The sequence below is a fragment of the Balaenoptera musculus genome, chromosome 4 (assembly GCF_009873245.2).
Source record: "Balaenoptera musculus isolate JJ_BM4_2016_0621 chromosome 4, mBalMus1.pri.v3, whole genome shotgun sequence".
Taxonomy (NCBI): Eukaryota; Metazoa; Chordata; class Mammalia; order Artiodactyla; family Balaenopteridae; genus Balaenoptera; species Balaenoptera musculus.
In genome coordinates, this window is record NC_045788.1 from 64,140,577 (window position 1) to 64,165,406 (window position 24,830).

The 24,830-nt window shown below is 42.2% G+C and overlaps 1 protein-coding gene across 1 annotated transcript; it reads left to right on the top strand.

Annotated features, from left to right (window-relative positions):
• The first annotated feature begins 14,417 nt into the window (after nt 1-14,417).
• Nucleotides 14,418-17,726, top strand: ADIPOQ (adiponectin, C1Q and collagen domain containing). The gene is made up of 3 exons (XM_036850648.1): nt 14,418-14,458; nt 14,588-14,806; nt 15,711-17,726. Exons 2-3 carry the CDS (start codon nt 14,596-14,598, stop codon nt 16,229-16,231), a joined length of 732 nt encoding a protein of 243 aa, XP_036706543.1. The 5' UTR covers nt 14,418-14,458; nt 14,588-14,595; the 3' UTR covers nt 16,232-17,726.
• Nucleotides 17,727-24,830: the final 7,104 nt, after the last annotated feature.

Sequence of the window (24,830 nt, forward strand, 5' to 3'; positions counted from 1 at the left end):
TTAACTATGTCTGGTGACGGAGGTGTTAATTATCTTGATCTTGGTAATCATTTCACAATGTATGCATATACATATATCACATCATCACGTATACTTTAAATATATACAATTATGTTTTTCAATAATTCCTCAATAAACTTGGGAAAAAAAGTAATATGTAGTTCTTAAAAAAAAAACGCTTCCCCCAAAAAACTGGGTCACAGGCATATCTGCACTCCTGTTCACAGGGAAGAAATTGAAAGATCACATGTGTAATATTTTAAGACTCAGCCTGGAATAGCTGAGTCTCTCATATTTTATAGGTGAAAACTTTGTCCTCTGGTAACTCCTAGCTTTAAGGAGTGATAGGAATTATAGTCCCCAACATTGGAGGCCATTTCCCAGCTACCAGGCCATTAATATGTAGCATGGTCACCCAACCAACCTGCAGTGAAGCAGAGACTGGAATCCAGGTCTTCCAACTCCTGGTCCAGAGTCCTCATTGCCACACTAGCATTTCTGGACTCAGCCAACATATATGAAGTCCTCCTGTATGCCAGGCTCCATGTCAGAGTACGAGGTTGGAAAATTTTATTAAATACAGTCTCCCAATTACATATTTACTCTTGTATCAAGCTTTATAAATGGATAAACTTTCAGATATGACTTTAATACTTATATCTTAGAGCTTTGCATCATGCTGCTTTTGTTGGCCAAGAGGATACTTACTCCTGATGAGGAATAAACACACACAATGAACAGTGTAGAGAATCCTGAAATAGACTGCCCCCCCCATGCATTTGAAAAGTATATGAAAAAGACGTTTAAAATGAGAATTTAAAAGATAAATATGTATTAAAATGGGTGCTGGGTTCAGTAAGAATACAGAAAAATTAAAAAAAAAAGCTGGATTTTATCTTATTTTTTAAAACATGAATTGCTAATGTAAGACTCCAAAGCCAAGGACCAGATTTTCTTTCAGGTGAAGCAGAATAACCCATATGACCCTACCCAGCCTGGAAAGCCCCCACTTATGTACAGGTAGATAGTGGACCAATTGAAGACTGCCAAATGTACTTGAAAGCCAATCAGAAAGCTTCCCACACTTTCAAAAAATCCCACCCTGCTAGAATTAGAAAATCCCATCCTAAAAGAACACTCACCAAAGACTGTCTTAGGACTTCCTCCTTTCAGTCTATAAAATTCACTCTCCTTTCAACCCCCTTCCAATCTCTACTGGAATGAAAGTGATGGTAGTGACCCCCTTAACAATAGTAAGATTTGAATAAACAGCCCTGGATTAACTCTATAGGTGGTCTTTGTCCTTTTGACAAAATAATTACAGATTGGTCAAATAGCGAATTAAAAGGAAAAGAAATCATGAACATTCTAGAAGAAAACATATTTTAAAGAATACCTTTAAAATGGGAGGAATCTTTCAGGCAACACAGAAAAATCTAGAGGCCAAAAGGAAAATGTTAACAAATTAGGCTAACCAAAAAGGAAGCAAAAATTTTTGTATAAAACATTTTTTAAAAGGCAAGAGCTAAATAAAATTTCAAAAGGATTAATTTCCTTGATATACAAAGAACTTAAAAAAATTAATAAAAATGACTAAGTAGGAAAAATAGACAAATAGAAATAAGCACACAATTCACAGGAACATAAATACAAATAACCAATAAATATTTGAAAAGATATCCTCCTCACATGTAATCAAAGAGATAACTTTAAAAAATCTATTAGAAAGCCAAATATTTAAATATTTGACAGTATCCAATATTGGTGAGGGTATAGGGAAACAGGTACTCTCATACCATTTTTGGAGCACTATAAATTATTGTTGAATTTTTGAAAGTCAATTTACAACAACTATCAAAATTTAAGATGTGCATACCTCTTGATCCTACAATTCCACTTCTAGAAATTTACCCTTAATATTTACTCACACAAATGAGCAAAGGTATATATGTACATGAATATTCAGGTTTTTATGTATAGGCTTTTGTTTGGACATAGTTTTCATTTCTTTGGGATAAATGTTCAGGAGTGTGACTGCTGCTTAATTTTTTAAGAAACTGCCAAACTATTTTCCAGAGTAGCTGTACCATTTTCCATTTCTACTGGCAAATTATGAGTGATCCATTTTCATTGTCTCTTCCAAATTTAGTATTCTCACTATTTTTTTGATTTTTAAAAAATTTTGTGCTATTTTCCCCACCTTTAAAAAAATCATCCAAAGTCCATAGTTTATATTAGGGTTCACCCTTGGTGTTGTACATTCTATGGGTTTTGACAAATGTATAATGATGTGTATCCACCATTATATTAGTATTTCCTACTGTTTTTAATTTTAGCCATTCTAGTAGATGTGTAGTGATATCTCACTGTGGTTTTAATTTACATTTCTGTAATGGCTAATAATGTTGAACGTTTTTTCATGTGTTTATTTGCCATCCATATATCCTATTTCATGAAATATCTTTCATGTCTGTTGCCCACTTTCTTTTTTTTAATTTTTTTTTAAATTTTTTATTTTTTTAATGCTATTCTTGTCTGCTTACATTCTTTTTATGTATGTATGTATGGCTGTGTTGGGTCTTCGTTTCTGTGCGAGGGCTTTCTCTAGTTGCGGCAAGCGGGGGCCACTCTTCATCGCGGCGCGCGGGCCTCTCACTATCGCGGCCTCTCGTTGCCGAGCGCAGGCTCCAGACGCGCAGGCTCAGTAATTGTGGCTCACGGGCCGAGTTGCTCCGCGGCATGTGGGGTCTTCCCAGACCAGGGCTCGAACCCGCGTCCCCTGCATTGGCAGGCAGATTCTCAACCACTGCACCACCAGGGAAGCCCTGTTGCCCACTTTCTACTTGGGTTTGTTTGTTCTTTGTTTTACTGTTTAGTTTTGAGAGTTTGTTATATAATCTAAATACAAATCCTTTGTCAGATGTATGGTTTGCAAATATTTTCTCCCAGTCTGTAGTTCTAAACAGGGTCTTTCATAGAGCAACAGTTTTAATTTTGATGAAGTCTTATTTACCATGCTTTTTCTTTAATGGATCATGCCTTTGATGCCGTGTGTAAGAACTCTTTGCCTAGCTCTAATTCCCCACGTTAGTTTCCTAGGGCTGCCATAACAAATCACCACAAACTTGATGACTTGAAGAGAAAATTATTTTCATCTCCTACTGTGGCAGAATATCCATGAATTATTTTCACATACGTTCTTTCCTGTCATCTCTCTAAATATAATAATTATACTTATTTTAAAGTTTTGCTCCCACCCCCCCCCCTTTTTTTTTCTGTTAGCTTTGCTTCCTTGGGTGTGAATTCTTCTATTTATTAAAGTTGTGGCCTATGTCTGATCATGTCTATTGATACTTAGCCCTATACTCACTTTTCTATAATCCCCTTTGTACTCCTGAAGCTGGTGTCTGAAATGATATATCCTAGACTCCCTTACTGGATAAGTTCCAGTTAGCTTCTGCAAAAGGGAGACAATGGTGCAAGATTGAAAGGGGACGATGGGAGAAGCTATTGTGTTTCAAGCAGTGCCCCTGGCAGTGTCAGTAGCCCGGCTTCTTTTCAGGGCAGTGAGTGCAGGCTTTTAGGCTAGAGCCCAGGGGCAGTAACCACTTCCTGATCTCTGAGCAACACCATCTCCATCTCTTTGTTTCTCCAGCCTTTCCAAAATGATTGTGGGAAATTCTTTGACTAATACAGTATTTTGGTATGAGGAGTGGTCGAAGGATACGGGCTCTCAAAGATATGAATCTAGGGTTGTTTATCTGAACTGGCCTCCTTGCCAGTGGAAGTGGATTGCTGTTAGTCCAAAGAATGAGTGACAAAACAGATTCTTATATTTGTATCTGAGGTTGCCTTAGATAAAGTGCAATTGTAGTCGAGTCTTTGGAAGAGATAAAGGAATTAAAACATTTTTTTTTGCCATTTCTAGGAATTTGGGGATGGAGTGGAAGGAAGGCTGCAGGGTGTGATTCCTCTATGTCTTGCTCTAATCTTCTAGATTATTTTTCAAAACACACGGATTATACTTAGCTATTTCAATTAAGATTTAAAAAAAAATCACAATAAAGCAGAAATATATGGCAATACTTGAACATATTTACAGGAAGGAAATCATGTGACCTGCTGTTTCAATATCCCAGTTCCCATGCTGACAGGGGATTGACAGTAGCCATGATACCCTGGAGGAAACGATGACGTTTATTTGATTATTTTATTTTAGATAGCAACAGTTCTATCCTGGGAAGTAAATCTAGCCTCAAGGCATCTCTGGCTGAATGTTTTTCAGTTGCTGTCTCTATACCAGTACGCCACAGAATTGCTTCTTTCCACATGATGACCTTTGTGGTGAATGGCAGATTTCCCTGAGGCCTCTAAATGACAGGCTTTCACAGTGTCACTGGCAGACGGCCAGACCAGCACAGTCTTCGTGTGATTTTGGAGCTAAAGTCATTCCACCTTGTGCAATAGTTAAAGCCTGCTGTAACCAGCTGTATTCCCATAAGATCGGAAGAAACTACTTTTTATGCCAACCCCAAAGCTACCCTGAAGTACATGCATGAATCTTAGGGTATTATAGTCCATCAGGAGGGGTGAGAGACGTAAGGTACTAGAAAGCAAACAGGTTTTATAGCCAGACAGACTGGGTTCAAATCTTGGATCTGTGCCTTGGACAAATCACTCAACCTCACTGAACTGAAGACACTTGATCTGTAAACTGGGAGACAGTCAGAGCTATCTCCAAGGGGAAGATTAAATATGATCACTCCCTTATTTTTGATTCAGCAATGATCATTGCCCACCTTATACCGGATCTTATTCTAAGGGCTTGGGGATAAAACATTGAACAGGCAAGGCACCTGCTCTCATGAAGTTTACATTCTAGTAAGGAGAGACAGATAGTAACACAAACCCAAAATCAATAAAAGATGCCACAATAAAAATAAAATACCAAAGTAATTGAGGGTTGCTGTAGTTTCTCTGTGTTTTCTCCTTGGTCCAACCTATTTAGTAAACCAGAACCTCATTTTCATAAGCCCCTTACCTAAGTCAGTGGGCCCTTGGGAAGAGACTCATGACTCCAATCTCAAAGGCCTAATGTAACTTCTCTAGAAATATTTGCATATTAGTAAGAGGTTAAGCCTTAGATCAGATTTTTGCTTTACTTTGCTGGTGGGCTTTTAGGCTCTTTGTGGCCAGGAGAGGTGGTATTTAGGGCTAGGTAGATACTTGCCCAGGCTCTGCCTGAGAACATTCTGTTTCTGTATGTCTTGCAGAAGTTATTGCTGGGATCCTGAGCCCTTGCTGGGGTCATGATTTAATGCATCAGAATTCGTGGCTAGCAGGAACTGGCCCTGATCCTGCCCTTCAAAAACAAAAGGTGGGTTTGCCAAGAAAGAGTCCAAGGTGATGAGCATTGCCACTTTTAGCCTAAGCCTTCTAGGAACACCTCTGTGGGTTACAGCCGCTCCAGGCCACTCCTAGCCTGGAGCAGTGTTCACCAGTAGGTGCATTAGGCACACGTTTAAGGTGCTGGCAAAATGACTCACACATGCATAAAAAGTTAGTTTTCAAAAACTTAAGCCAGAATTTTGAAACCACAAAATCCTTGAAAGATGGTATTCTCTCCTAGTTAATATGTTTTCTGATATACTGAATTTGAATCACATACAGGTGGGGACTTCAAAATCATTTGGGATTCAAGGCCTTTAACGGTCTTAATCTGCCCTACACCAGCCCAGAAATGTCCCCTCACCTCATTTCTCAAAATTAGCATGCAAAGTCTTTCCCCAGTCTGGGGTTCAGGCCAGAGAGCCGAGGATGTGTCATATTTCTTGTTATACTGCAGTTCCCTATCGTGCAGAGTGAGCAGGAGGTGATGGTGGTAATTGGTGCCCCGGACTTATTAGGGCAAATCTCCGGGAAGACGGAGGTCTCCTGGACCATGGGGTAATTCATTTTACATAAGGAAATATCTTGTTTTCTTGCTTCTGGTCTTGACCCTTGGCCCCGTCTTCTGTCACCGTTGTAAGAGGCAAAAATAAGAGCCAAAGCCTGGAGACAAGAGTGTGGTGACTGAAGCTCCACTTGGCTTCCCAAGCCCAAGCTGGTTGCACCACTTCCCCAGGGTGGGCCTGAGGCAGTTGCCAGGGGCACATGCCTGCCCATTGGTCTCTGGCCCTCGCCATGCTGGCCAATAGGAAAAGAGAGCTGTGAGGTGGGGACCGCCTGCCCCCATGAGTACCAGGCTGCTGAGACTGGCCCATCTCCTCCTCACTTCCATCCTGACTGAAGTCTGTGGCTCTGATTCCACACCTGAGGGTAAGGACAATCGATTCAAGTTCTAGGCTGGAGGTGAAGTGGCTGCCGTGCCGTGGAGCCCCTGGCTGCGGTGTGCCCACACTGTCCTGTTAGCAGGCTAGGGAGGGATACAGGCAAAACCCTGGCCAGGGCAGCACTGGCGGATGCAGACAGGCCTTGGGCTTCTTCCTCGATTCTCCCACGGCTCCAAGAGAAAAGGGACTGTTCCTTCTGGTCCAAATGCCTGGGACCATCCTGAATTTTGCCCAGTTCACTCTGTGGTAAGATGCCTAACCAAAGAGAAGTTTGGGGTCAGTGAAGTTGGAGGGATGGTCCAGTGATAAAGTCCAATTAGATAAGAGGAGAAGGGGACAAATCACTTAGCTTGACCAGGTAGGGCGGAGAAAGAAGCACATGGAGAGGCAGCTTGGGGAAAGCCTGAGCTCCGATCTCAGACTCAGTTTGGAATCCAACTCCAACACTGGCTTCTACTCAGCAATAATTATTGAGCAGATTCCACGGGCCAGACACTGGGTAGTGTTCGTGAGGTACAAAGATGGGTGAGGCATGGTCGGTATCTGTAGATTTGGGGGTATCTGTAAATATGGGAATATCTACACCACTGTGGGGATATCTCACAGGATGATTGAGAAGTGCAAATGAGGTAAAGTGAGCAAGGGGCCTGGCATATACTGGCAGCTTATGAAAAATCTTATTTTTAGCAGACATCTTCTGACAGAAACAACTGGATCCACCTGGCCTTTGTCAAGCCCAATCCTGCTTGCCCCAGTGAGTACTGCATGTGAGGCCTCCTGGTTGTTTCCAGCCATAGCTGCAGAGGCCGGAGTGGCAGGAATTTTAGAGGTCAGGCCAGCCCTTGTCTGAGGATGTGGGTCCCTGGTCTGGGGAGGTTCTGGTTTTCAGATCAAGCCTTACAAGGGGCGCAGCTACCTCACTCCTGGTGACTCCTGCCACTGGGGGTAAGGCCACCTCCTCCTGACAAGGTTGGAAACAAGGAGGCCTTGACGCTGGCAGAATATGCCCAGAGGAGCACGAGGGTGGCAGCTTTGTTCCCGACGCTGAGCAGTGGGAAGGGAGCCTGCAGCTTAACTGGCTGTCCTTGTTGCCTCCCTCCTTTTATTCTTGAGGGGTTGTAAAGAGGGCCACAGGACTTGCTTCTTGTCCTTTCAAAGGTGGCTGTGGGGACAGACTTCCCCCCTACTCCTTGTCAAGCTGGGGACCTGTGGCCCCAGATACTTTGCTGAGGTCAGGAGGTAGAAGCTTTGGAGCCTAGAAGCTTTCAGTCAGGCATTCCTTCAAGTGGAGAGAGACTGATGCCAAAAATGTGTGTGTGTGTGTGTGAGAGAGAGAGAGAGGGGTACAGTGTGTGTGTGTGTGTGAGTGTGTGTGTGTGTGTGTGTGTGAGAGAGAGAGAGAGAGTGTGTGTGTGTGTGTGTGTTTGTGTGTGTGTGCTGGGCACGAGGATGCTGAATAAAAGCTTTCATATCATCCTCCTGGGAGCCAGGCAGAGCCTAGCTGATTCCTGGTTCTGCCATTTATCATTAGGTTGTACCATGTGAAATTGCCAATACTCTACCATTTTCGACCTTTAAAAATGGCAATTTCATTTAATTCAACCCAAGAGTTGCATGATCTTAAGCCAGCATCTTGGTCTCTTTGAGTCTCAGATTCTTCTAGAGAGTGGAGTCAAAAGCAGGGCTACGAGGAGGATTAAACAAAATACAGTTTGAAACTGCCTGATGCAATTTATACTGCAAAGAACCCTTACCAATTTCAAAGTGTTCTCATGTTCCTCATGATCTCATCTAGCAGATTATGAAGCTGAGCCTGAGAAGCTTTCTTCGAGGCAGTGTAATGTGATGGGAATCTCTCACGGATGTTCTCCTTAATCTCTCAGTTTCCCCATCTCTACAGTGGGGGTTATTTTCCTTGCTTCATGGAGTTCTTGTAAAGATTAAAATAAGTAACAAATAGCATAAGTAATGCGTAAAAGCTCCTAGTGTGAGAGCTGGTTTCTATGAGGATCCAATAAATGCACCCCGTTCCTCCCCCTTAGCCTCCCATTTGTAAAAGCAGGGCAGGGGTGAAATGATTTCTGGGGTACCTTTCAGCTCTCTGGGACGCTGCGATCTATGCTTTAATGTCCTTTCCTGCTGGAGGAATTGGCACCGGGTTTGGTGACCTCTTTCCCCCATCCCACTCTGTCTCCTGCCTGTCCCAGAGGAGACCCCATCCTTGCATTTCACAAGATTCTGCTGTTGTTACTGTAATTCCAGCAGGTCAAAGTGGAATTTCTCATACACTTAACAAATGAAAATGAGAGATTGTAATATGGCCCTTTAGGATCCAGAGATCATCATGGTCATCCCCTTGCATTATTTTGAAAGCAAGCAGAGCCATGCCTGTACACAGTGCACCATGAAAGTACGGTAGAAAGAACTCAGGTTTTGGATTTCAAATTTCACCTCTGCACTCTTTTACTTGTGATCCTTGAGCAGAAATTACTAAACCTCTTTGGTCCTCGGATTTCTCTTGTGGGAACTGAGTCCTAACCCCCGGGAGCTGTGGAGGTTAAATGAGATTAAAGGGGTGGTGAGTGTACAGTGGGGATCCACAGCAAGTCGTCCATAAATATTTGCTTGCTTCTCTTCACTTATATGTGTGGAACACTTTATAAGTTTTTAAAATACTTCATGATTTTAGTCTACTGGTTCTCACAACAATATTATGAAATAGGCTAAGAATAAATTCATTAATAATCACCTTTGGGGAATTCCCCAGTGGTCCAGCGGTTAGAACTCTGCGCTTCCACTGCAAGGGGACATGGGTTCGATCCCTGGTCGGGGAACTAAGATCCCGCAAGCTGCGCATGGTGCCGCCAGAAAAAAAAAAAAAAGTTAAAAAAAAGAAATAATCACCTTTGCCTGCAAAGAGCATGAGGTCTGGACAGTGGGTGGGGACAGGTAAGTCACCCAGTAAGTTACTGGTGGAGCCCAGACTAGAAGCCAGGTCACTGCGTCATAGTCTGGAGGTTTCTTCACATTATTTTCTCTCCTATCCCCCATCCTATGGAGTGGAATATTAAAAGGCAGATGTGTGACCTTGATGCTGCTTTCCTTTTTTGGGATATGCCTAAGGGTCCATTGTTGGGTTTCAGAAAACCAGAATTTGACATCCAGCTCCTCTACATTTAGCTCTGGGATCTTGGACAAGTCACTTAACCACTCTGAAACCCACTTTTCTCATCTCTAGAATGGGTACAGTCATACAATAGATGACATTTATTGAGCACTGACACATGCCTGGCACTGTTCTAAGTATTTTATGTGGATTGTGCCTTTCAATCCTCCAACAAACATATGACTGAAACATGTTACAAGGAAGAACAAATTATTTTCACCCAACCACTGAGGTCATAGAACCTGTGCTCTGTATTCTACCTCAACCTGTCCCTCAAAATTGTGAGAATTAGGTGGGATATTAAGTGAGGTGAGGACTTTACAAATGGCATTCTACAAAGACAAGGAATTATAGGTGGTACTTGGGATTAGCTTCATGACCCATGTAAATGCTTTCTTTATAGGCATGATTGAGTCTTAGAATATAGTTCTAGATTACAGTTTTATTTAATAATGTTTTCCCCTTTAGAAAGAGAGGCCTTTCAAAATCAAAATGTAATAATTGCTATATCTAAACAGAGAGCACAGATAATTTTGGAATAAATTATTTGAAAATTCGGCATCTCTGCACTGACCTTCAATTATTATCAATTGCTAATTTTTCCATCCAGAACTTGGTTAGACGACAACCTTCTTCTTCAATCAGAATCGCTTCTTAGCATCAGAAACATCCTAGGATTGTGTGCCCATCTGCCCCCAATCCCTCCTTCCATTACTGTCACCTCATGTTACTGTCATGGAAACCAGACTGGTTGCCCCTATGGATGGAGAGATCTGTCCGTAACACTGTAGTGTTGAGCACAGAATGCCTTCCCTTGGGCTGGGAAAATAGAATCGCTTTTTTTCAAATTTATTTATTTTATTTTATTTATTTTTGGCTGTGTTGGGTATTCATTGCTGCGCGTGGGCTTTCTCTAGTTGCGGCGAGCGGGGGCTACTCTTCATTGTGGTGCGCAGGCTTCTCATTGCGGTGGCTTCCCTTGTTGCGGCGCACAGGCTCCAGAGCGCAGGCTCAGTAGTTGTGGTGCATGGGCTTAATTGCTCCGCGGTATGTGGTATCTTCCCGAACCAGGGCTAGAACCCATGTCCCCTGCACTGGCAGGCGGATTCTTAACCCCTGCACCACCAAGGAAGCCCAGGAAAATAGAATCTTGATTTTTAAAAGAGGAGGAGGAACCAGAGAACTCTAGAGACCTGACTTTTCACTCCTTCTAATGGTTTGGAGGAAGCCCCCAGTCACCCTTCTTTGGGGCCCTCTGTAGCTGCCTTCACTGGTTCTCATATTCTGGATTCTCCCCTTCTGTTTCCCTGTGGAAAAGAGCATAGCCCTCCTAATTTCTGGAAAAAGCAAGCACAGAGGCTCTCGGTGGTCTTCTTAGGAGTTTTACTGCTAACCCCATAGAGGTGGGGTTAGCAAAGGAGGTGACAAATTGTGGGAAGGTTGAATGACATATAAAGTCTTGAAAATCTCAGGACAAGTATTCTCCTTAAACACAAAAGGGGCTTGGCTGGTCTTTTCTCCTTGACTTCTCGTCTAACTCCACTCTTTCTTCTCATCTTGGGACAAGCCAAGCTTAAACTATCTCTCATTTTCATTTTATTTCTGGCTGTTATTGAGAACACCCCTTGAGACCTCCAATTCCAGTAGAGGGGGACAAAGGTACATGTTAATGGTAAAAGAGAACCTTGACTAAGGACTCATGGCCACCAGGGGGCAGCATCTATTGCTATCGGCACCTGTCTCAGTTGTGTTGCCTGTCTCTCCTCTGTCTGCTGGTCTTATTCTCAATTCTCACTCTACTTATAAGATGATATTAGAACTTGATATTTGATAAATGATGCATCAGACCAACAGAGAGAAAAAAGGTTAATTTAATTAAATGTCTTTTAAACAATTTTCAACTAGGAAGAAATCATTTGAGTGTCTTAGATCACAGCTTACACCAACACAAAATATCAGAGATGGATTAAAGAGTAAAATTTAAAATACACCAAACAATAGAAGAAAATAAAGTACTCACTAAACTCTAGTATGGAGAAGGACCGTTTAACACTTAAAAGCAAAAAAAAAAACAAAAAAAAACAAACCAATAGCGTTGGCTATATAAAAACTAAAACTTCTGTCACCTAAAAATCAGGATAAGCAAGACAAAAGAATAATCTTTACACTAGAGTTAATAGTCATAGCACATATGACAAAATGTTGGCATAAAGAACTCACACAAATTAATTCAAAAAGCACGTTGTGTCCCTAATAAATTAACTGATAAAGAACACTAACAGAGATATCAAAAATGAAGAAATTAAATTAGGAAATAGGCCTTTAATAAAATGTACAACTCACTAATGATCAAATGCTCACTAAACTAAGAACAACAAAAATGTTTGTAATCATTATATCCAAAGCTGGTGAGGGTAGCTAAGACAGGCTCTTTATATACACACTGACGCACTACCAGGGAACAGCATGACAAGCTGTAATTTGGGAATATCCATCATGAGCCTTAAAAATTTTCATACCTTCTGGTCCAGAAATTTTACTTCTGGGAATATGTCATAGCAGAACAATAATTTGAGGATAAACTATGTGCCTAAGGATGTTTGTTACAGATTTAAAATGTTTTAAAATGAAAATATTTTCAAAGTTCAATAGAATGGGAATGTTGACATATATCTTGGCTATATCCACTTGATGGACTAGCGCACACACACTTTTTTTAAAAAAAATTAATTAATTAATTTATTTTTGGCTGTGTTGGGTTTTCGTTTCTGTGCGAGGGCTTTCTCTAGTTGCGGCGAGTGGGGGCCACTCTTCATCGCGGTGTGCGGGCCTCTCACTATCGCTGCCTCTCTTGTTGTGGAGCACAGGCTCCAGACGCGCAGGCTCAGTAATTGTGGCTCACGGGCCCAGTTGTTCCGCAGCATGTGGGATCTTCCCAGACCAGGGCTCGAACCCGTGTCCCCTGCATTAGCAGGCAGATTCTCAACCACTGCGCCACCAGGGAGGCCCCACACATGCTTTTAAAATGACGATTATAAAAATTAGAAGATTGCGAGGCAAAAATTGGGGAATAAAATTTCTATGTAAAGTATTATTTCCACTATGTTTAAAAATAAACAGATGGATTCTTGGGAGTGGGGATTGTTTTGTTTTCTGTAGTTGTCAAAGTATTTATCTTACTATTTTTCTTTCTTGGCTGCGCCTCATGGCTTGTGGGATTGAAGCCGTGCCCCCTGCAGTGGAAGCTCAGAGTCCGTTAACCACTGGACTGCCAGGGAATTCTCTCTCTTACTATTTTTAATGAACACACACGTGTGTGTGCATGAAAGATGAGCATATACATATATAAATACAGTAAACATGTATAAGTTTATATATAACTTATATGTAAACTTACCATATATATATGATAAGTTTCACATATACATATGAAAGGTGAGTGGGTTGTGTCACATGGAGGGGGCATTATAGAGCCCCAGGCAATGGACCATAGGGGTGGGATTCCAGGCACCATGTATGTCTTTGGGGTAAGATTTCTAATCAGGGTCTTTTCTCCATCCTTCACAGAGGAAATGTCTCCGGAAGCCAAACTCAATTCTGGAGGCTTTGTGAAATCTATGAGACAAGCAAACTGATGAAAAATAGTGAGTGTTTAGGGTAAAAAAATACATATGGACCATGTTTTATTTAGAATCAAGTTCTTGGGATTAGCTACCTTTCAAACTCCACAGAGGGTCTTAGTGAAGCCTGTGATCCAGGATCCTAAGCCCTGTTCCCCTCTGTGGTGCTTTCTCTCCACTCCCTGGTGAGAGAGGGGTGGGGAGACTAACACCCTGGCAATCAGAGGTGGGGGGCTAAGATCACCTAATAACAGAGGCAGGGACGGATGGGGACCAGAGTCCCTGTGTATGTAAAGGACTGTCTTCCGGGAGGGGATATGGAGGGCCAGTTCTGAGACAGGGAGTCCCTTGGCCATCTGTGCCCCTTGAGCTTTTTGCTAGGGTTCCCAGAATATATATTCTAAATGTACTCCATCCTCTTTCCCTCATTCCCCCTTCCTTTCTCTTTTCCTTCCTCCTTCCCTTATCTCTCTGGCTCTCTTGCTCTTTTTTTTTTCTACAGAACTATTTATTTAGTTCCTACTTTGTGCTAGTAGTGGGTTAGACTTTGCCCCATGGTGCTTGTAGATTAATGGCTGAAATGGGTGAGCAAGTCAGGAATTATAGTATGGTGTAAGATGTGCCATGCTAGAGATAAACGAGGGCACTGGGGGAGCACAGAGGAGGAACAGCAGACCAGATTGGGGAAGGAGGACTGGGAAGACTTCCTAAAAGAGAGGACAGCCCACTGTGTCCTGAAGGCTGCGTAGGGATCAGGCATGTGACGAGGTGCAGCTAAGTGTGGCCCAGGCAGCGGTCAGTGGATATTCTCCTGGGACAGTGTGTCGCTCGTTGTCTGACTGTGTGTGTGCGCGCGTGTGTGCATTGTGCATGTGTGTGTATGGGTGTACTTGTGTATATGTGTGTATGTGAGCATGTGTGTGTGCACGTGCATAATATACCAAATGGTCTAACACATGGCCCAGGGAATGGGGAGAGGAAGAAAGAGAATGGGAAAGAAAGGAGGAGGAACAGACATAGAAAATGAGGAAAAGGGAAGTAGAGAAGAAAAAGGAAGGAGCCGGAGAGAGGGAGGTTGGTTAGAGTTGAATAATGGGATGATCTGAATCATCATTCTTGGACAATTCAAGGGATAGGCTCATGACAAGTTGACTCTTGGAGCCTTCCCTGTGCCTCGTACTGTGCTTAGATATGAGGAATTGGAGTAGTGTTGTCTCACCATCACTGATGGTGGAAGAAAGGAGATCACACACACGAAGAATAATGCTAAATACTGCAAATTTCAGGGCAGAGAGAAATCAAGGTGGGCTGAAAGAGTCAGAAGAGTCTCTCTGGAAGAGGTGAGTATTGAGAGAGCAGGTCTCAGAGGCAGACTCTGCAGAGCTGGCCAGAGTCCTGCTCGGGTCCTGACTGGGTGAGCCATGTGGGGTCCACTCTTCTGTGTCTGACAGCACAGATCTGGGTTCCAGGGCTCAGGATGCTGCTTCTGGGAGCTGTTCTACTGCTACTAGCCCTGCCCAGTCATGGCCAGGAAACCATTGAAGGGCCTGAAGTCCTTCTTCCCATGCCCAAGGGGGCCTGTGCAGGTTGGATGGCGGGCATCCCAGGGCATCCTGGCCACAACGGGACCCCAGGCCGTGATGGCAGAGATGGCACCCCTGGCGAGAAGGGTGAGAAAGGAGATCCAGGTAAGAATAAGGTCTTTAGTCTCCTCTGTCACAGACTTCTCCTGGGTAGAAGAGGGCTTCTAGAACTGTAGGAGGGCAATAGTAATTAACTAAGGTCTACACACAGGGAAGAAACAAAACTTTTTAATGTGACCCATAAGCAACATGAAGTGGATTTTGGATTGGCCTTTCAAAGGTAAACACATGTGGTACCTTTAAAACCAAGTACCCTTGACTCAGCTCTACCCACACCTCCTTCCCCATCCTCTTTCCATCCCCGCCCTCATCCATCCCATTCCCAGTCTGCTCATATTCCTGTTTCCCTTTTAATTCCCATTCCATCCAGTGGCATTCAGCCATACTTCCTGGTACCTCCTGCAGGTCACAGTTCTTCTCTTGGAGAACTCTTGCTCTAGTGCACAGGACTGTTAGAGGTTACTACAAGAGGGTCTACTCCAAACATGCTGAAGTGAACGTGGACAAGTGCCTAAACAGTGGAATAGAAAGAAAATGCCCTCAATGCAGACCGGGGTTAGCAATGAAGGCTTTCAGGAGGAGGTGGGGCTTGAGCGAGGCCTTGAAGGATGTGTAGACAGAATAAAGGAGGGAGGGCAGCCTAGACGGAGGGCAGAGAAAAGCAGACGTGTAGTTGGTTGAGCTGGCACATAAAGTGTTGGCAGGGTGGAGCATCGGTGATGAAGATGTATAGGAGAGAAGGTTGGAGGTGAATTTATGGGAGCCTGCTGTGGGGCAGGGAATGTGGAGGAGGAAGTGACAGCTGTCCCCTTTGGGAGCTCTCCTTGGTTCCTTGCTCTGTAAGTCAAGCAGTTTGTAGGTAGGGGGCCACAGGGACGGTGATTTATGCTGGAACCAACTTAAACAGGAGTTCTGTTTTTGTGGTCGCTAAGGTCTTCTCGTTCTCTAGGTTTTGCTGGTCCTAAGGGTGACACAGGTGAAACTGGAGTGACTGGGGTTGAAGGTTCCCGAGGCTTTCCAGGAATCCCAGGCAGAAAAGGAGAACCTGGAGAAAGTGCCTATGTATACCGCTCAGCATTCAGTGTGGGACTGGAGACCCGGGTCACCATTCCCAACATTCCCATTCGCTTTACCAAGATCTTCTACAATCAGCAAAACCACTATGATGACACCACTGGCAAATTCTACTGCAACATTCCCGGGCTGTACTACTTCTCCTACCACATCACAGTTTACTTGAAGGATGTGAAGGTCAGCCTCTACAAGAAGGACAAGGCCATGCTCTTCACCTATGACCAGTTCCAGGACAAGAACGTGGACCAGGCCTCTGGATCTGTGCTCCTCTATCTGGAGAAGGGTGACCAGGTCTGGCTCCAGGTGTATGGGGATGGAGAGAACAATGGGGTCTATGCAGATAATGTCCATGACTCCACCTTCACAGGCTTCCTTCTCTACCATGACATTGAATGAGCACCACTAACTCAAAGCCTCAACTGGGCCAAGCAGCCCAAAGTCAAAGAACAGTCCACAGGTCTTCAATGTAGTTAGGAGACTGATTTTATTATCTAGTTGGAGGACTCTGAACATTATTCATTCATTCATTCATCAAGTACCTTTTCAAAAAATCATATACTGTGTTCCCAGACAGTCCTGAAGAAGACACATCCCTTGACCTCAAAAATCTATTATGTAGTGGTAATACTAGAAGGATGGTAACATTTACTGGGGAGTTTCACAAACATGACAAGATAACCAACTACAAGAAAGTATTTGACAGTGCTATTCTGTACCCACTGATTTTCCTTATGTTCATGCCAATCCTGTGAAGTACACAGGAAAGATGCTATTCTCCTCTTTTTACACTTGGGGTCCTGAGGATGAGAGAGTTAAGTGAATGCCTAAAGTCACACAGGCATTTAGTGGCAGAGTTAGAAATCCAACCCAGGGCCAAGGGCCTTTTCCAGGATACAGTGCCTGTTTTAAGGGGTGTATGGCCTTTTGGAGGGTATTGGTAGGGGTCTCTCACCCAGCTTGCCTGAGGGCCTTTGGATTGGCCTTCACCATGTGTTAAGCCTTTCCCCATTAGCGCTCCCTCGGAGAAGGTGGTTCTATGACTACGTCCCTTTCCAACTGGGCTACTCAGCGGCTCCTGCACTGCTCCATACTTCCTCTTCTCTGTGTCTTTCCTCAGGCTCTTCTCTCTGGCCCAGAAAGTCGACTCCATCTCCACATGTTGACATCTTCCCTGTTTCTCAAGTCCACCTGGTCGGGAAGCTTCTCTGACGTGATGTCTCTTTCCTGCAAGCCTTCCTCACACCTATGCCCGTCTACATGTTACCCTGGATAAGAGTCCTAGGTCTGTGAAACACCCTCCCACAGGCCAGGGACAACTGCCTAGAAAGGACTGTGCTTCCTTCACCCCAAGTCCCCTTGCAGGTCCTTGATAAATGCCTCATGACGATCAAACACTGGAACCTCATATCTACCCAGAGTTAACTCCATTTCAGTCTCTCCGTATAACTAATACCTATCTAAAAAAACAGTTTCATTTTAGGAACTCCTTGATTTTAAACACCCAATCTTTGTTCCACTGGACAGTTTGAAGCTTTTCCACCGAGGTTCGGGATGATTGTGCTTTCCAGAACACTTAAAGAATTTTCCCTCAAGGAAGTAGCTTGAGCCTTCAATGCAAAACCCATGAAGGAATTTGGAAACCATTCTTTCTCTGAGCACCAACAGGGTCTGGGAAGACCTGGGCTTCCTGAATCTACTCTTGTTCTTTAAGAATTATAAAGAAAGAAAGGAAAAAAGAAAATGATAACTGTCTGAGGTGCTAGATATGTTAATTAGCTTGATTGTGGTGAATATTTCACAATGTATATCTGTATCAAATCATCAAAGTGTACACCTTAAATATACACATTTTTAATTGTCAAATATTCCTCAAAACAAAAGCGGGGGGGCTTCCCTGGTGGCGCAGTGGTTGAGAGTCTGCCTGCCAATGCAGGGGACACAGGTTCGAGCTCTGGTCTGGGAAGATCCCACATGCCGCGGAGCAACTGGGTCCGTGAGCCACAATTACTGAGCCTGCGCGTCTGGAGCCTGTGCTCCGCAACAAGAGAGGCCGCGATAGTGAGAGGCCCGCACACCACGATGAAGAGTGGCCCCCGCTTGCCACAACTAGAGAAAGCGCTCGCACAGAAACAAAGACCCAACACAGCCATAAATTAATTAATTAATTAATTGAAAATAAAAGGGGGGGATTACAGATGGTTGATGGTGGTAAACATCCTCTCAGGAGACAATAGCTTGAGAGATGCTCTTCAAAGATTTTAGCCAAAGCAGAGCTAATACCATTCTGTATAAATGGAAAACTTAGTTTTTTGCTTCCAGTTTTAAATTCTGAATGATTTCCTTTTATATGTGTATGGCTATTCCTTAGGTGATTATTATTTCTACCTATAAAGCTTTGTTTTTTAAAATGTTTGTATATCATTATTTTCTACAAGTAAAGATACTGTTATTCAGCATTAAAAGTAGAAGCACCTGTATCACGTGGCTTTTGTTTTCATTTTTGGAGAAATACGTGGGATTTAGAGAGGGATGAAGGGGTAAACCTTGTGTTAATCAGGACTCTATTTTGTGAATGATGAATGAGATTTCCTTGCATCTCATTGGCTCTGGCTGGATTGCGTGATCATCTCTGACCAATCACTGGAGTCAGGAGGATGGAATATATTTATTGACTTAATTGATTATGGCTAAGCTAGAGAAGGGGTATTTTCCTTAAAGCAAAATCTGGACACAGTTACCAGAGTGGGAGAATGGATGATGAATGCAAAAACAACTGTCCACAACAAACTTTTAATGTTATGTTTGAATTTTCTCAGGTTTCTCAGAGAGGCATTGCTGGAAAATTGCTACTGATTTTTTCTAAAATTTCAACAAATAGCTAATGTCTGGCCATACTCACAGTCCCACATCTGGCTAGGGTGGGATCCTCACAGCACTGGACACAGTGTTACACATACTCTAATCTCTCTGGAACAGGGGTTGGCTTAAGTTCAGACTACAAGTTGTGTCTCACCTTCTCAGGGTGGTAATTCCAATGTTAACTCAGTTTTCAAGACTTTGCTATGCTATTGGGTCTATCTGTCACATGCACCACTCAGAGTTTGGTCTGGGACTTTAGTAGTTTAATTCTTGAAGACTTTGCTATGTTTCTTTGGGTCTGTTCTGCATGTGTGCACTGGGGGTTGAGTCTGGGACTTACGCAGGGTCCCGAACAGAATTAGAAGATGTCCTTTCCCAGCTCTTTCCTCTCTGGCATGTCCCTATATTCTCCAGCCCCCAGGGACCCTCCTTTTCTTGATTCTTAATGCCAGGAAGCTAGCGTTCTCTCTGAGTTTTATTTTCTTGCACTATTGTGCTGTCCTGTGTGACTGGGGCTGTCTTTGGGGATACAGCAGCAAGAGAAAAGAAAGAAAAAAAAATAACAGGGATCACCCACACTATTTGAACAGCGTGGTCCATTTCACTGGTTTCTCTGGTCAGAGAGAGAGATTTTGCGGGGGGTGAATTTTAGATGCTCGTGTTGCCGCTGCTTCTGTGGCAATGCAGGCCAGTGCTCGGGGCTGATCTCAGGGCAGAGCTGGGAGAGAACAGAGAAAAGAAAGCATGTTAAAAAAAGAAGTGGGATTTCTCTTACACATCTGTCATTCAGGAATTGCTGTTCCTGGTCTTCTGGTTAGCAAGAGGTGATTTCACCCAGGCTATGAGTTGCTATTCACGTTTTGACTTTAGTCCTCAACCTGCCTGCTGTTATTTACTTTTTAGACTCTTCAGCTATTTGTTTTTTGCATTTTGTCTAGAGTTTTTGGTTGTAATCAGTGGGAAAGATAGACTGTAGTTAGTTTAGTTTGGCTAGTACCAGGCACCTCATGTCCCGTGATAGTCCTGAAGAAGGATAAAGGGAAGGAATTGAGGGATAGCAGGAGGCCCAGGAAGGCACATACATTACGCTGAAGTTGATGGAAGTCAAAGAAAAGTCCAATCTTGAGACAGACCATTGTTGAAGAAAGAACGTGGAGGGTACCCAAAACTCCTTAACCAAGGGAGGCTGGGGCCAAGTATGGTCTTGATTATAACCCCAGCCTCTAATTCTTCCTGTGCATGGAGCGACTGATAAGAATACATCCCATGCTGTGCAGTGATGAAAGCAGTCAGCATGACTCCACCACAGGCATCAAAGCAGAAATACTTACCTTCAAATTCAGAAATTTTATTCATTTAGTGCTTTACTTAGGAATGTTTGGAAATATACAGGGTTTTAGTGAGATTTGGAAAGAACTAGATTTTTTCCTTTGGCCTTCTCAGTTTTCACTCAGGTATTTTACAGCAAGTAAACATGATTTTGAACGAAATTCTCTATGTAAAAACCACATTTTGCCAAAAGTAGGCGAAGCAATGAAAATGCAGAGACCACTTCCCTTTATTTGTTATGTGTGCTTCACAAGGTCAGTGTAAGTGGAATTCCGGGACAAGGATTAAGGTTTAATGTGCAGTTCAGTTTGTGGTGAGAGTTAGGGCTATAAACAGGTCAAGCGTCAGTCTGTACTGAGTGTAGTGGACACCTGCTAGGTGTTCTTCCATTTCTCCCTTCATAATGGGGCCACCCTATGGCCACACCCTTCAGGCCGCCCTATAGTCCAATCTGATCCCTTTCTCCTAGAGGCCATTGAATGGACCAAGGCAGATGCTTGATCTAAGCTGGGCCATCCAGAGTTCCTCCAGGAACATGAATTAGGATGGATGCAAAATATGCAGATTTGAGACTCAGAGGTGGCCACCTTCTGCCCTGCAGTCTAGAGATAGAAGAAGGCCAGCTGTGCAGAAAAAAAAGCAGGCTCAGAGAGAAACAAAACTGAAAGAGAGAGAGAGAGAGAGACAGAGAGAGAGAGAGAGAGAGAGAGAAACTCTTGTTCCCAGAAGCTTTCCACTTTTTGATTCCAGTTCTTCCTGACATTCAGTTGTATACTTGCCCATGGGTCACATGAGACATCAGTTCCTGGATTTTTGTATAATTTTCTCTTTTAACTTAAGCTAGCTTGAGTTGATTTCTGCTATCTATATCCAAAGAGTATAATGGGTCAGGAGGTAATCTATGACTGTGCCCAGGTACCAGGCTGAGGTCTAGTTAGGAAGAATACTTGGTAATGGGGTAACAGAATTAAGTCATCAGGCCCCATGAAATCAAACCTAGAACTCAAGTTCATTTATATTTATTTTACTATAAATATTTTATATTTATATAAAATATAGTATATTTTATATACTATATTTTACATTTATATTTAATTTCCTAGCTTGGAAATTTCTTATGGGCAGAGACTTCCTATTTCATCTTTGAATTCTTTCTAGAGATCATTCATTCATTCAGTAAATATTTATTAAGTATATACTATGTGCCAAACACATAATAATTAAAAAAATAACAGTAATAATAATACAAGTCATCATTTGAAGTACCTGCTTGAAACACATTCTTTTATTTAATCCTTATAACGCCCTGTACATTAAATAGCCTAGACCCAAATTTCAGATAAGAAAACTGGTGAAGCTGTGATCCAAAGCCACAATTAGTAAATTGTAGAGCAAGGATTCATACTCAGAGCTGTCTGACTCTAAAGCTTATGCTTGTAGAAAGAGTGAACCCAAAGACATTTGGGCGATAGGGTATTTGTATAACCTGTAGCCCTAATGGCAGCAATCCTGTAAATAACAGCAGTGAAAAAAATTGCCTTTGAAAAGTGAGTCACTGAATTTGCTATATGACAGAAAGTCTGGTTGTTAAAAGGAAATATGATGAAATGTCTCACTCATCATTTCTGTGGGCAAGTTCTGAGGGCTGCACTGTGGTTCTTTGTAAGTGTGATGCAAGAAAAAAAAAAAAAGGTCTTGGGTCTTGCAAAAGAGCTTGTTTATGCCAGCTGCAATAGGTTGAGTTGATGTTCAACCATTTGCTATTACAACACTTTATGGATTAGAAATAGAATGCTATTTCCTTAACATGGTAAAGAATAACACATTCAAAACAATGTCCAGCATTATAATAAAATAATGGAACACAGAATGCATTCCCATCAAAATTGTTTACAAAACAAGGATGCCTACTTTCACCCTTCTCACTTAACAGTGTCCTGGAAGTTCTGTTGCTTTACCTCTTATCTTTGAGATCTATCTTAGTTTATTCATGCTCTTATCACAATCTTCCATAGAACAGGCACTCACTGGAAGTTAAAAAAATTTTTTTTTGCCTGATGTATATTTTTTTCTCCCAAACTGGGTTCTCGGCTTCTCTTTGGCATGTTGTGTTTCTCCTTCTGTTTTCTGTAGTGTGCCTGGCTGATTCTAGCTTGCTTGTGTTGAACGTGGGCAGGTCTTTTGAGACCTTCAGTTCTCTCTGAGACACTGAGGGTGAATTCTCCATGACTTCTTCCATCCCTGACGCTTGCATGTCTCACCTCCAAGCTACAGGGTGGAGCTAAAATTTGCTTTCTATCCCCTCTTCTGAGACTGAGGGCAGAAAGAGTAGGAGCAGACCTCCACTGCGGCTGTGCGCAGCCTTTGTAACCTAGGTTTTACTCTCTCTTCTGAAATGATGTTACATATCTGGTACCAGGAATTAATCCACCTTGTTGGCCATGCCTCCTGTTCTCATGGTGGGATACCACTGGATTCCTGATAGCTTCCTGGGGCTCTTCCTGTTTCTAGCGAGATCTTGAAGTTGGGGTCTACACTGTGAGGAGTGTTTCTTTGAGCTGCTTACTTACCTCTTGAGTCTGTTTAACCACAGGTTGGGGAGTATTAGTGAGAGATCTCAGGAATTTGTCCAATCTCCTTCTTTCTGGGTTCGGTCGTGGCGGGTAGAGGACTGCAGTGGGATCAGAAGCTGAACTTTGATCTGTCAGAATGTTTTGTCTCTTTCCTCAATAGCCACATTTTGAAGTGTATAACTTGTAGTTATACCCCTTTTCCTATTCTGTTGCTGCTGGTGAATTTTCAGAGGTGTTAGTTTTGTGTGTGTTTGTGATGGTCATCTGACAGAGCAAACAGGTGAGACCATATAAGAACACATTTTCAAAAATAATAATTTATCAGTGGGATGGGCAGCTAGCCTTACCAGGTGATAAAACATATTACAAAATTATAGCAATTAAAATAGAATATTGCTTTGTGACCACCTAGAGGGGTGGGATAGGGAGGGTGGGAGGGAGAAGCCAGAGGGGGGAGATATGGGGATATATGTATATGTATAGCTGATTCACTTTGTTATAAAGCAGAAACTAACACACCACTGTAAAGCAATTATACTCCAATAAAGATGTTAAAAAAAATAAATAAAATAGAGTATTGCTGGCATATGAATAGAAAGATTAAAAAGTTTAATATGTGATTAAAAAAACAATCAACCCAATCCAAAAATGGGTAGAAGACCTAAATAGACATTTCTCCAAAGAAGACATACAGATGACCAAGAAGCACATGAAAAGCTGCTCAACATCACTAATTATTAGAGAAATGCAAATCAAAACTACAATGAGGTATCACCTCACACCAGTTAGAATGGGCATCATCAGAAAATCTACAAACAACAAATGCTGGAGAGGGTGTAGAGAAAAGGGAACCCTCTTGCACTGTTGGTGGGAATGTAAGTTGATACAGCCACTATGGAGAAGAGTATGGAGGTTCCTTAAAAAACTAAAAATAGAATTACCATATGATCCAGCAATCCCACTACTGGGCATATACCCAGAGAAAACCATAATTCAAAAAGACACATCCACCCCAATGTTCATTGCAGCACTATTTACAATAGCCAGGTCATGGAAGCAACCTAAATGCCCATCAACAGACAAATGGATAAAGAAGAAGTGGTACATATATACAATGCAATATTACTCAGCCATAAAAAGGAATGAAATTGGGTCATTTGTAGAAATGTGGATGGATCTAGAGACTGTCATACAGAGTGAAGTTAAATCAGAAAGAGAAAAACAAATATCGTATATTAACGCATATATGCGGAACCTAGAAAAATGGTACAGATGAACTGGTTTGCAGGGCAGAAATAGAGACACAGATGTAGAGAACAAATGTATGGACATCAAGGGGGGAAAGTGGTGGAGGGGGGTGGTGTGATGAATTGGGAGATTGGGATTGACATATATACACTAATATGTATAAAATAGATAACTAATAAGAACCTGCTGTATAAAAAGATGAATAAAATTCAAAACTTAAAAAAAATAAAAAGTTTAATATGTGATAAAAGAAGCTTTATACGTTTTGGTTATTTAGAGCAAAGGAATATTCTTGGCTTTTTCCTCATACATGCTTGAAAAATATTGCAAAAAGATCAGATAGTTAAATCAACTGAAAGTAGAACACAAAACTATTAAAAACAGTCTAAATGTACATAAAGGTGGCTATCAAGTCTCTAAATGGGGAAAGAGACTTTCTGAGATGAGAGAAGAAACAATAGAGGAAAGATAAACAGATGTGATGTGTAAAGCTTTAAACTTGTGCTTTTTAAAAAAAATACAAGGCAATTTTTTTCAACAGAATTACAAGACAATCAATTTGTAATAAATGTGACATGTTAATACCTTTACTATAAGGAGGTCAAACAAATTAGTAAGAAAAACATGATGTCCCCAATAAACACATGGACAAGAACAAGAAGAGACAAGCCACAAGATGGAAAAAATAAATGAATTATAAATTTATGCTCATGCATTTTCTCTCTAATAAATACAAATTAAAACAACAAAGTTATGCCATATCATTTTCAACTATACAGTCAATAAAAGATTGTTTTAGGGAATTCCCTGGTGCTCCAGTGGTTAGGACTTCGTGCTTCCACTGCAGGGGGCCTGGGTTTGACCCCTGGCTGGGAACTAGGATCCCACAAGCCGAGTGGCCAAAAATAAATTGTTTTAAGTGGTAATATTTAATGTGGATGTGGAGACATGAATTTGGTATCTTTATATAATTTTGCTGAGGTTAT